Below are 13,806 nucleotides of genomic sequence, written 5' to 3' on the forward strand. Positions count from 1 at the left end.
GCATTCATGAACTGGTTTCGATCGACGTATAACGGACAAAACGATATTATAAAGGTATACAGGGTGTTTTTTTCCGTCTGCTATTCACTAGCCATTTTCTACACCTAAAACAAAACATTAAACATCAATATACATGTAATTTACAAGCGAATCCTGACGATGCAGTTTAGTAACATGATGTTATACACCTCTCAGAGTCCTTAGCAAATTAAAAAAAGAACAGTGTGGTATTTTTTTCTTGTCGATGCTGCAATTTATTGCGCTACGCTACATTCTCATATGTAAAAACCAATGTACAAACCAAATTAAATAGCTACTACTCGCTTTCGTTTTCACGATCGCACCAAACTCAATAGTTTAACATACGGCCGCTTGGCGCGCCGCTGGCGCAGCAGGCAACAAAATCGAGGCGAAGTGTTGCGACTGCTACGTTAGCATTCAAAAGCGTAAATCATAGACAATATTTATTTATTTAGTTTCCTTTTTATTGGCTTCTAGAAACAATATTTATGGTGTATGGAATGCAGAAAGGTCTAACTTCTTGTTATGATGCCGTCGGAGCATCCTTGTCATTCAATCAGCTGATAAGTGGAACTTCGGACAACCCCCACCAACATAAACATTCCCAGTACGACGGTTAGAGATGTTTCAACTCGAAGTTTTGGCAAAGAATTATATTCCCTTTTTGTGTCTATGAGTATTAACTCTACGAGATGACTGTGTGCTTAAGATCAATTTCAGGAAGGTGAATACAATTTTTATCCTTTCTCTGTCTGCCCTTTGCAATACGTATTTGTATTAACAGTAACAGGATGTGTGTTATACCATAGCGTTATTCAGTAGATGAAAACTAATTAAACATGGTCTTTATTCCAGACAAGTTGTGCTCTTCATCACAAATGCACGTTGCCATGCCACATCCACACACAATTTGAGCGAGGTAATTGCAAAGGCTATCTTCAACGAAGAAAACAGGAAGAAAGGCTTGGAGCGACTACAGCGTATGGGCCCATTGCGAACTAAGCAACATGTTCCCGCAAAGCAGGCAGCTGTGTTGGTACCATTTTGTATAGTAAATGAAGAAATTTCGTTGTTATATACGTTGCGATCAAGTACGTTGAAAAATTACAGTGGACAAGTTTCATTTCCTGGTGGCATGCAGGATGAGACAGACAGTGATCTAGAAGAGACGGCTTGTAGGGAGACGTGTGAAGAAATAGGATTACAGAAAAGCGACATAGAGATCTGGGGACATGGAAGTTTTGTTGGTACAAAAGACAATGAAGTAGTCGTTTGCCCGTATCTGGGTTACATAGGGCATGTGAATGTGAAAGACTTGGCAATAAATCGGACAGAAGTGGAATCTGTGTTTACAGTACCATTAAGACTGTTTTGTGATTCTAGTAATTGCGATTACATGGAATATCCAGGCGGGTACACCTTGCCTGTCTTCTCTGGAGGAGAGCATAAAATATGGGGGATGACTGCAATTATTACACATACTGTATTGAAATCCCTTATACCTGATTTGTACAAAAACGAAGTTAAATTATTTCGTTAAAAGATGTTACCGCAGTGAAATAGAAAAAGTCAGTAATATGTTTTGTATTTATTTACTGCACCTACTTTGGGATCTCACACATTAGCCTTACCTATATCACACTTTGGTTGTCTTGTGCATGAGAATTTGCAAGGCTGCATTTGATGCTGTTATATGTGGTGTTAATAACGTAAATACCAAATTATTTTTAACAGTAGCCTGCATATAGTGTGAGAGATGAGGCACACTAAATATGAATGTTGATGAAATGAGGTGTCATTGTGGATGTGTGGCATAAGTGTTATTCATTCATCTGCAGTGTTCAGTATATGTGCACAGTAAATCAGAGCATTGATAGTTACAATTTGCTAGTTCTTTCCACTGTTAGTATGTACTTCAGAATATATTGCTGCTCCACAATAGCAGTTTTTTTTTAAAAGTTGGTTGATAAGTTATTAACGCACAAAAATTACTGCAATTTGTTACTTATTCCTGATACTGTGCTCACAAATGTTGTAAGGAGTTCGAGACTGTGTAAGTAGATGTAACGTAAGTATTACTGATTGATGATTTCAATAATAAAGGTAAATTCCCTTAATTTTGTGAAAAACAAAGGAGACAAAAAAGTATTTGGGAAAGGTTTCAAAATCAGATGTAAATAACAACTGTTTCCTGTTGTAGTCGCTACCATGTGTGTCTGGATTTGGAATGTGGATAATTCTTTCTCCATTTATGAACAGTATGAGACTTTTTCCCTCTTTTGCTGGTTGAAGAAGCTTTTTCTTGGAAAAGCATGGTATTGCCACCTTTCGTTTGTGCGGCTGTATGCAAATTGAGGAAGTATCAGTCCCTTTTTGAGTGTTGTTTCCAGCTAGTTCTATATTAAAAGTTACTCAAAAACAATGAACAGTTTGTTTACTGACCTGTGACTGAATGTCAAATCAGTGCATGTTTTACTTATCGTACCAGTGAGAAATATGCGTACATGTTTGAATAGATACGGAAGTGTCGAAAGTCATTTGTTGTTGGTGTGAAATCAAATGCTGCATATTTCTTTAACACATGAACTGAAAATAAATCTTTAAGTTGCATCATTTTAGAAACTTTGTTAAAATTTGGTTGTGACCAAAGTGTTCCATATGATTTGAAAGTGCTTCCATGTCAAACTGGAAAAGATGATTTCTGAGATACATTCATAAGTTGAGGCGTTAATCTTCTGTTGTGCATTTGCATATTCCACCAACATTGTGAAAGGCAAATGATTATGAAGTGCATGGCATTGAACCCTAGTAGGATTTCTTACTGCTCCATTTGCAAATAACCTCAGGAAAAGCTGCTTTGATGCCTTTATGACCACTTAAATCTGATTTGGTGTTTGTTGTGTGTACAGTAGTGATCATACAAGGCTTCAGTTTATTCCTAGGTTTTTCGTGTAGTATTGCTTCTTGAAACTTTGTGGACTTTAGCAGGATAGTTGTTGATGTCTGTAGTCAGGTGTTCACCGGAGAATATTTTTCTTTGATGCTTCCTCATTTAGTCAAACAAATCTATGATCATTTGTGCCACCTGTCTTTTTCTATGTTAAATATTTCCTTTTAGTTCTATGTGTTAGGGGTTTTGCATACCCGAGCAATAATCTTAAGATGAGTCACGTGAGTGTTTTGTAAGTGTTCTTCATTGTAAACTGATTGTATTCTACCATTATCTTTCCAATGAAATGTAAGTAGCAGTACATGCTGTACTGACTGGCATTCAATTTCACATCCCCACAAACTGTTACACCAAAGTGTTTGTATAACTGGAATGATCTCAACTGTGAGTAGTTGATATTGTAGTCATAGGACTATGCATTTTTGCATTTCACCAGGTGCACAGTTTTACATCACTGAATATTTTTGCAAGATAGCTACTTATCATTGCACCACTTTCCATTGTTGTGTTATTGGCTTCATTTTTTCAAGTAATGTTTGAAGTAAAGAGTGCTGTAAATTAGCCATGGCTGACAGTATATTGTGAATGGTTTGGTGGGTAAATGTCAGACTACAGTTCAGTCCCCAGTTCTTCAGATTTTCACTGCCACTTCATGGATGCAACTTTCTGAATGTGTGTGTGAAATGCCAAGTTGCACTGTTGTTTGGGACCCCATGTAGGTTATGTAACTGATTGAAGAAGTTAGTTCATAGTTTGAGAAAGAAAAGAGTTTACTGTTTCCTACTGAATTGTGCATATTAAGAATGTGGTGTTGAAACCAAGCCTTTACAGCCAAGGTAAGTGTGCCAGAATGCCTGCATGGACAATGCCCTCCACAACTGCGACTTGTCCAATGTTGTGGGCTGTTCCTCCCATCTGCCTTATCACACGGCAAGGTAATATTGAAGACTGTAGTACTAACACATCACCTTTGACCCATGACATCATTAAGATGGTGGATACCCCATTTAAAGCTTATACAATTTGGTCACCATGGCATCACACACCTGAAAAGAAGGGACTGATAACACAGCAGTTTGGTCCATTTACTCCTCAGACCAACTAACCTGAAAAGACGCGAGGCAACATACTAGCGGGACAAGAGCTTAGGTGCTCCCTTTTAATTTTATTTTATTTTTTGGAGGTGGCAAACAAAATATATGGCAGTCTTAATAATGAATATGTACCAAATCAAATAGTAATGGAAAAAGTGAATCTGAAACCTCAGCAAACAAAATCTGGAAAAACAAGTATCAGAAATTTCAATTGACATGTACAGCTCAAATGAAACCTATGATACTAACAAACCACACTTACCATAACTATTGTCAAAACCTAAACAGGCCAAAATGACCAGATCAGCCTTCATGATACTACTATAAACTACTAAATAACAACTTCTACTACACACTCAAACCACAAAATCATAGAAACTAAGCAATATAGATAACCAATTCAAAGAAAATTATGAACATAAACAAACACACTACACTCCTTAAAATAAAGGGGGAAAAAAACATAAAAACACCCAAAGACCGCTGATAAATCTAGGCTCTGTCAGTTTTATAAATTTTCTGTACTGCTGACACCTTACGCCATCTGCCATGAGGCTATGTAACTGTAGCAGCTATATAGGCAACTGTAGCAGCAATTAATGAATGACTGATAAAGTGTGTGGTAATATCCATACCTAGTACCAAATGAAAACAAAATAATTAAATTTCAAACCATTAACAACATCACAAATGAACAATTCCAAAAGTGAAAACTAATCTGTGGCCTATTACTAATGACATTAAAATAATTCACTGACAAGACATCTAAACAAAACTCACAAAACACAGAGTAACATACAGCACTTGTTTAACACCATGCTAACATCATTCCCAAACAGTGTATAAACATCCCCTGCTAGTGATTGCCACCATTTACTTCAACAAACTCTCTGCAGACACAATCTGTTTCAAAGACACAGAACCAAAAAGACATCAAACAACACAGTTATGTCACAGGTCAAAACTGACAATTGGTACAGCAAACCTCAATTGATCCCATGGCCATGTACTGAGCGGTGTCTGTTTGTGGGTAAAGGTCTGTGGAAGCAAGTAATCTGCTGATGGAACAGCAGACCATACTATGGACTCATCGCCAACATACAAGCAGTAACCTCTGCACAGACTGTCTGTCACACGGGTCTACAAACTGATTGAACTGTGAATGGTTGCCTTAATGCTCAAGAACAGTTTATTGGTATAGTGTGGTTTTTATATCTTCATAAATTAAAGCATTTCATCCAACACTAATCAAGTCTAGAAGTATACCTGTTTTGCAGTTGATCATTTGTTTTGTGTAGATCTGTAGTTGAGTAGCAAGTTACATAAATAAGCAATGACCTAGACTGTGTACTAAAAATGTTAAATTAGACACTCTGCATTGAAGCAGGCTGAATAATCAAAATTATGTTGGCAAATAAGTATGGTAGTTTGTATTTTATTTTATTTTACACGTCTAGTTCTGTAGGACCAAATTGAAAAGCAAATCTCCAAGGTCATGGGACATGTTAGTACATAAAACTACAACATAACACTAATAACAGACAAAATAAAATGTTTGTGAACCCAAAAAAGACAACCCCTAAGTTTATGTAAATGCAATCAACAATATAACACAGGAATCAGGTTAATTTTTCAGGGAAATTCTTGACTGAATAGGAGTGACCTATGAGGAAATTGTTCAGTCTCGATTTGAAAGTGCATGGATTACTGCTAAGATTTTTGAATTTTTGTGGAAGTTTATTGAAAATGGATGCAGCAAAATACTGCACACCTTTCTGCACAAGAGTTAAGGAAGTGCAGTCCAAATGCAGATTAGATTTCTGCCTAATATTAACGGAATAAAAGCTGCTAATTCATGGGAATAAGCTGATATCATTAACAAGAAATGACAATAAAGTATATATATATACTGAACTGTTCCGTTTCACTGATCATATGCCCATTCTGTGAAATTAAAACAGTGGGTTTTGTTGAATTGTGTGTTAAAACTAAGAAAACTGAGTCTTACTGTGGTTAGTGTTAGTTTATTTTCTACAAGCCATGGACTTACATCATGAACTGCACTATTTGAAACAGAGCCAATCTTGCACACAATATCTTTTATCACCAAGCTAGTGTCATCAGCAAACAGAAATGTTTTAGAATTATCTGTAATACTAGAGGGCATATCATTTATGTACACAAGGAGCAGGTGTGGCCCCAGCACTGATCCTTGCCCCTTCCTGCCCCCCCCCCTCCCCGCCCCTCCCATTTGACCGTGCCCCAGTCAGACGTCATGTCACAGCCATTCTGAACAATGTGAATAATGACCTTTTGCTCTCTGTTGTTAAAGTAAGAGATGAACCGATTGTAAGCTCCTACCTGTATTCCATAACGGCCCAACTTCTGGAGCAATATTCTGTGATAACATAATCAAATGCTTCAGTTAAATCAAAAAAGATGTCTAGTGTTCAAAACTTTTTATTTAATCCATCCAGTACCTCTAAGAGAAAAGAGAATATAGCATTTTCAGTTTTTAAACCACTTCTAAAGCTGAACTGTAAATTTGATAGCAAATTATGTGTAATAGAATGATCAATTATCCTTAAATATACAGCCTTTTCAATAACTTTAGCAAACACTGATGGCATAGAAATACGTCTAAGATCGTCTACGTTATCCATTTCTCCCTTTTTATAAAGCGGCTTTACTACTGAGTACATTAACTGTTCAGGAAACTGACCCTTCTTAAGGGAAAAATTACAAATATGACAAAGTACAGGGCTAACAAGTGCAGCACAGTACTTTAATATTCTGCTAGCCAGTCCACCATATCCACGAGAGTCCTTAGTCTTCAGTGATATAATTATTGACTCATTCTTCTCCTTGTCAGTATCACAGAGGAGTATTTCAGACTTCAATCCCAGAAAGGCATTTTCCAGGAGAGCTGTGTGTTTCACTGTATAAACTAAGCTTTTATGTAATTCACCAGCAATGCTCAGAAAATGATGGTTAAATACAGTACATATATATGACTTATCACTAACAGAAATATTTTAACTATGAGCTGACTATATTGTCAACCTTGTGCTGCTGACCAGACACTTCCTTCACAACTGGCTGTATGATTTTAAGTTTATCCTGTTAATTAGCTACTCTATTTGCATACCACATACATGTGAAAAATACATTCTCCACTGTTTTTAGCTTGATTTAATGAGAAGCCAGAGTGTACATAAGTGTAATGTTTGTGAAACTGTGTGGAAGTCGTTGGACTGTTTTCTTTTAGCAACTGTCTTTGACAATAAAATTGTAGTCAAAGTGTTAAGGATTCTTCTCCTCTATTATGGGTCATAAAACACATGGGTACTGATGTGAAATAGTAATGTAGGTTTCCCTATAATTTTTGAGCAGCTGAAATGAGCATTTGAAATATCTTATTTTGAGAATGAACATATATAAGAGTAATGTTATGACTATGGAACAGACACTTGTTCTACTCTCCTGGTATAAGTATGGGAGAGAATGACCATGATCATGAAACTGGTCAGTAATTTAACAGTAAATCAGAAGAGTAATTATAAATTTTAACACTCATTCAGTGAGATAATTGTCTTTTATACACAGCATGAACCAAACTCCACTGACAAGCTTTCAGAGATTGTTCAGGGATACCTTATGAGTATTTTGCTATGAGAAATACCTGATATTGTATGGCACTTGACAGATTAATAATGTACTTCTGATTTACTTGGTTTTTCTACTGCAGTCATCCTTTTTCTATAAAAATACCTTCACAACACTGAAGAAGCATGTAATTTGCATTAACCAAAACATACAATAAACAACACAAAGTAATGTAAAAAGCCTCAGATGCAAAAGTACTGTGATGAGGTTGTTGTTGGTGTGTGAACAGCTGAGCGTAGTGTCGCACTGCTGTCACATTGCATTCAGTGAACCCATACATGGGGAGCATAATGGCCAACTCTCTTTATCAACAAACATGTCCAAAGTACTGCTGTGTATCACTGTTAAAGCACAAATAACACTGCTGGAAAACAAAAACCCTAGACACCGAGCGAGGTGGCGCAGTGGTTAGACACTGGACTCGCATTTGGGAGGACGATGGTTCAATCCCGCGTCCGGCCATCCGGATTTAGGTTTTCCGTGATTTCCCTAAATCGCTCCAGGCAAATGCCGGGATGGTTCCTTTGAAAGGGCATGGCCGACTTCCTTCCCCATCCTTCCCTAATCCGATGAGACCGATGACCTCGCTGTCTGGTCTCCTTTCCCCAAACAACCCAACCCAACCCCATATGGGCTTCACAACGCATGGTCCTTCCCACTTCAGTCCCCTCTCCCTAATAACAGCCAGCCAAAAACCCTAGACAGAACCAAGCTGAACTGAATGCAAACCTGAGGGCAGTGATTTAATGAGGGTATTACAATACTATTGTCAACAGCAGGTACCATGAGAGAATGAAAACATGACACACAGTGCATATCAACAACGTTTTCACAATTTGCACTATTTTCAGTGCAATGTGGATACAAAGCCAACTGAGGCAAGAAACCAAGTGAAATGCAATGACTCCATAATGAGCTACCAGAGACCATACAAAAGTACTTGGAAGGTACCTCTGAGCAACATCTGTAAGTTTGTCAGTTGAGTTCTTGTTATCGCTGTAGAGGAATGTATGACTGCATTAGAAGAAAAGTGTCAACCATAGGAAATCAATTAATTTTGATAGATATAAAGACTCTATTTTGTTATATTGTGTGTATCTTCTGCAGTAGCAAAAGGAGCCTGTAATTCTAGTTTCAAAATTAGCTAATTTTTTTACTTATAGAGGAGTTGGTTAGTATATTTATTTTTTAAAGATTTCCATGCATGCAACATTGGTTTCTCCCTCCCTCACTGAAGAAGCAAAGAAGCCAATCTCATATGTTGACTATATCCTTTCTTACATGTAAACAGAATTAAACTGAATTTTAAGTTTCTACACATTTTATCCAAAATAAGTTGATCATTTTGAGTGAGTAAAAGTCAAATTTGTTATCAAGTGAGGTGTTCAAGTGGGTAAGACATTGGGCTTGTGCTCATGAAGGATGGAGTTCTGGTCATCATTCAGCCTTCCTGTTTTCCCGTGTTTTACATGGGGCAACTATGGTATGGTTTGCCATACAACAATGTACAGGTTGCTGATTTCCTTCTCTCTAGGTTTTCAGTTGGGTCACTGATCCATCCATTCATCACGTTTTCTCAATCCCATCAACAAAAGAAGCATCCAGGGACTTGAAATATTTAAAGACAAATGGAGAAATACCTATCAGGCATATGAGATCATCTGGAAGATGTAGATATACTTCTAGTTAAAACTTGAAGACCTATTAAGCACTATTATGCATATCTGAAATGTTAAAATGACCGTTGACTCTCAGTACAGATGCCATGGTTGAATTTGAAATATTTATTTCAGGTTGTAAAAAAAAAAAAAAAAGGAGTTTCTCAGTCAGTCTTCCAACAGGAGGGAAACAGAAGAGTGAAGGTGCTTCAATGAACAATTGACAGTGATATCTGTTTTACACAACATACAAATCACCCACTTTGTTTAATTTGTGAAACAAGTATACGTAATGTGAAGGAATGCAATATTTGAAGACACATTATGAATGATGTTTTTCATATGAATCAATGTTGATCTCTTATTGGTGGTGCTTGCCAGACTAACATTTAATCCTTGAAGGTGATTCTGAGGTTGCAAAAAATCTTTAGAATGGAAATAAACGATCACATTGATACTATGCGAAACAGTAACGGTACTGTTAAGATAATAGGCACCAATGGTTAGCTGTACACTGATACAAAATTTGTGAAACCTGTATCAAAGACAATACTGAGGAGATGTCTTAAGAAAAGTTATCAGCAATCAAACCTGTTTGTTTGTCTGCAGGGTCACCGATGGGAAGAACAGAGGATACAAGTCACAAATTGAAATCTATGCTTAGAGAAAATGGTATGGACGAGAATAAAGGTGTTTGTGATACTGCATAAGTGGTTTCTTTTTTTTTTTTTTTTTTTTAAAAATCAAAGGTGTTGACAAATAAGAAAGCTAACTTAATAAGTTTGGCTATAAATGCCATGAATTTTGTAAGAAGTCAACTTAGGTCATCAACATTTTCAAGAGCTTTTGGGTGACATGTAGTATGAGTTTGTTCACAACATCTAGAATAAGGACCATGAAGTTCAGAATTGACTGAAGCCGACAGTAGTTGGTAGATTCCAGATCATGTGTGTTTTGTGACTGGCCGCTGCCAACATTGGTGATCTAACTATACAGTACCTGTGTGTACAACAATTTTTACACAGTGACTGTCATGCCCTGCCGAATAACTAAGAACGTGCGTAGTGTCAGAACTGTGTGAAGAAAGCAGAGCTTGTTCCTGCCACCCTGCCTATGTGCTGGACTTCAGTAAGGACACTTCACTGAAAACTTAGTCAGGATAGACTTGCATTTTGTTAGTGGTCCTGTGAATCATGATTTGATATGTAAGTTGAACATACTATAATGGCACTAGTCAGTTTTGAGACATTGAATATGATTTATACGTACTATGAATCTGAAATGATAATCCAAAACATGTTGCATCTAGGTTACTTAGTTATAAAACAAATAAGGTGAGAAAAAAACAAAATATGGTTAAAAATGTGTGATCAAATTCACTAATTTTTATGGCACCTCAAAAGTTGGGAACATAATACCAGCAGTGGTCAAGCAAGTGCTGTTTCAGATGTCATTTTAAATATACATAAATTTGGTACCCGTTTCACATGGAATCATAAAGGTGGTATGATATACTCATCCTCTGCAAGTGTTTGTACTTACTGTATGACAAGCAGATTATGTTCCTGCCTAGCATCATAAGAGTGAAAATCGGAGTCATCAATGAAGAGATTTTCTTCTTTTAATGTACTTCCTTTCATGGAGGTATATTAGAGCTAGTGTGTGATATTACATGCATTTGCTGCCCTTCCTTCTAATTGTGCAGTTTAATATACCTACCGTATTTACTCAAATCTAAGCCGCACTTTCTTTCCGGTTTTTGTAATCCAAAAAAGCGCCTGCAGCTTAGAATCGAGTGCAAAGCAAGCGGAAGTTCTGAAAAATGTTGGTAGGTGCCGCCACAACTAACTTGTGTAGCGCTACACAGGCATGCTTTGTGGGCACAAAAATAAATACTTGCGCCAAAACCTCTGCATCAGTAAATAAATTTAAAAAAAGGTAGAAGACGAGCTTTTTTTCTCCGCCCCGAGTTTCGACCACTGCATTTTCATACATTATCCAACGAAGTAAATACAAATTCCGTATTGTTCATCTTCGAATGTAGCAGAACTTCAATGTACTACGAAAATCCGACTGGCAAGACTGTTAGGGATGTTTGTCAATATGGCCAACTCTACGTTCCGAATTTTTTCCTACCTGTGAGAAGAGATGGGTGCTAATAGGAACCTGATGAAATGTGAATCACATGCAGTATTCTCTTCACCATAAGAATAATACGAATATAAACGTTTTGCCATGTATTCTTTCGTGTTTGCTGCTATCTCATTTAAATCCTGTCTGCCTAATAAACTACGAAACTAGAGTCAGACAACAGCAAACGCGGAAGAATATACGTATCGTGTCTTGTTTATATTCGTATTATTCTTATGCCGAATAGTGATACAGTCAGAAATGAAGCACGGCAACTGACTAGATTTTAAATGTAAGATGACAAATTTCTGTGCAGAATTTGATGTACTAAAGAAGCGGCCGCAAAGATTTTCAAACGGAGAAAAATTTTCGCTAAACTCTCGTTCAGAACATGTTCTATCATACGCAGTCTATTATTTGGTTCTTGTTGATCATTATCAAATAAAGCAGCAGTGTAAGTAACAACAAATAGCAGTCTCTTGCCATTGTTTCGCCAATGAGACGATTCCTCTTTTTTTTAAAGCGGCGGTAGCACAAAAGCAAGTCATGCCGCGAGCGGCGACAGGCCGTAAACACGCACTATCAAAATGCGACAAACAATGCATGACACAGTACAGTAATGCATTTTTAGCTTAGAGTGACGTAAACACCTATAACAAAGAAAACGGCACTTATCAGATCAAAGCAAAATAAGCAATCGATTCAAACCAGACGATGCACGTGAAAATGGAAGGGTACCCGTATAAGTACGGACTGAGCGCCTGACGCAAACAATGGCTACCTGGTAAAGCTTAATTGCTAAGCTTACGACTCGAACCAAACTACTGTAGCTGTATCGTCTTTCATTCGACCTAAATTGTGTGTCACATTACAATGGACCAACTTTGTTTCGATTTGGAGGTGCGGCCTAAAACTTTTCCCTCCCCTTGAATTCCGAGTCTCAAATTTCAGGTGCGGCTTAGATTCAGGAATTTTTTTTTCCCTTTATTTCGAGTCTCATTTTTCAGGTGCGCCTTAGATTCGAGTGCGGCTTAGATTCGAGTAAATACGGTAAATATTGGGATGCCATATAACAAGCTATTCTTACCACATCAGAATTAGGCTAAACATACCCTTGAGGCTAGTGATATTAATTAATTTTGATAATAATTTGATCTATCATTTTGTGTGTGTTGTGAGGGCAAATTAGAGATACCAAATACGCAATAATGATGCCCCAGTATAAAGGTATTATCTATAATCTTTGGTTGTCATACTTGCAGTTAATTCAGAAGTTAGAAATTTTTGCTATGTTGTAAGGGGGCTCTTTGTGCTAAGTTTGAATTGTCTTTCATATATGAATACACCACACAGGTACCAAAAAAGCAATTCTGCCTGTTGGAAGAAATCACTGTTTGGCAGTCTAACATAATTAAACAGTATGCCCAAAACTGTGCAGATGAGCACAGGTGGATTGGCTATGACAGATAGTGACCTCTGTACTGTCAGCTTTTTTCTTTGAAACCCAAGATGTTAAGTAAGTGCCACAGGAAGAGCCCTGCTTCAGTGGGACCCGAGCTGTTATGCCTTCAATACACGTATCTTTGGCTGATACAGTCAGCCTCCAGACCAGATGGTCCCATCACTTAGGTGCCACGTTGAGGTAGTTTAACTGAATGCTCTAGGCACTAGAAGGGTCAATAAAAGATTTCTGATTAATCAGAGAAGTTGATAAATGTTTCTGGTGCTTGCTAGTTGCAGTAATCATTATCATCCAGAATTACGATGGCATCTCATAATTGCGATTGCTTTCACAACCATCAATATTTCTACGCTGCCACTGAGGTAATCTGTCTTGCTCACCTGGTATGTGCCATTACTGGATATTCTCTCTCTTGCTTATGCTCAGTTACGTGTTTTCTATTTTAATTTTGTGTACTCTGATTACTTATGTGTGTGGTTTTTCTTGATTGACTGAGTGCTGTCTACGTTCTTGTATCCAGGCACTTTTGCCAACTATTTCAGTACTTTTTTATCTTCTTGAATTCTGTTAATATATTTGTGGACATTTTTATAAAAAAATACATATGTAAGTGAGTAGACTCTTATTTGAGTAGTGCTAACCTCTTACGTCATTTAGCTGTCCACTGTAATTTTGATGGCAGTATTGAATCAACCCTGTAGTAGAAGATGAATTTAATGCTGTAGGCATGAACAGGGCAGGAAGCGGGGAGGTGGGTGCTTGTTCCCAAGCCACGTACCTAGGATCAAAGATTCACCTTCTCACAACCTACAAGGGTCATCCAGA

The 13,806-nt window shown here is 37.3% G+C and overlaps 1 protein-coding gene across 1 annotated transcript; it reads left to right on the forward strand.

The window, feature by feature from the left end:
- The first annotated feature begins 391 nt into the window (after positions 1-391).
- LOC124595393 (mitochondrial coenzyme A diphosphatase NUDT8) lies at positions 392-1,599 on the forward strand. Its single transcript, XM_047134117.1, has 2 exons — positions 392-745; positions 877-1,599. The coding sequence occupies exons 1-2, from the start codon at positions 714-716 to the stop codon at positions 1,559-1,561; spliced, it is 717 nt and encodes a 238-aa protein (XP_046990073.1). The 5' UTR covers positions 392-713; the 3' UTR covers positions 1,562-1,599.
- Positions 1,600-13,806: the final 12,207 nt, after the last annotated feature.

This window comes from Schistocerca americana, chromosome 2 (genome assembly GCF_021461395.2).
Source record: "Schistocerca americana isolate TAMUIC-IGC-003095 chromosome 2, iqSchAmer2.1, whole genome shotgun sequence".
In the NCBI taxonomy this organism is placed as follows: domain Eukaryota; kingdom Metazoa; phylum Arthropoda; class Insecta; order Orthoptera; family Acrididae; genus Schistocerca; species Schistocerca americana.

Coding starts and splice junctions, on each gene's coding strand:
- LOC124595393 (XM_047134117.1), top strand. CDS start 714: ATGACTGTGTGCTTAAGATCAATTTCAGGAAG. Junction 746..876: donor TTAAGATCAATTTCAGGAAG/GTGAATACAATT, acceptor TCTTTATTCCAG/ACAAGTTGTGCTCTTCATCA.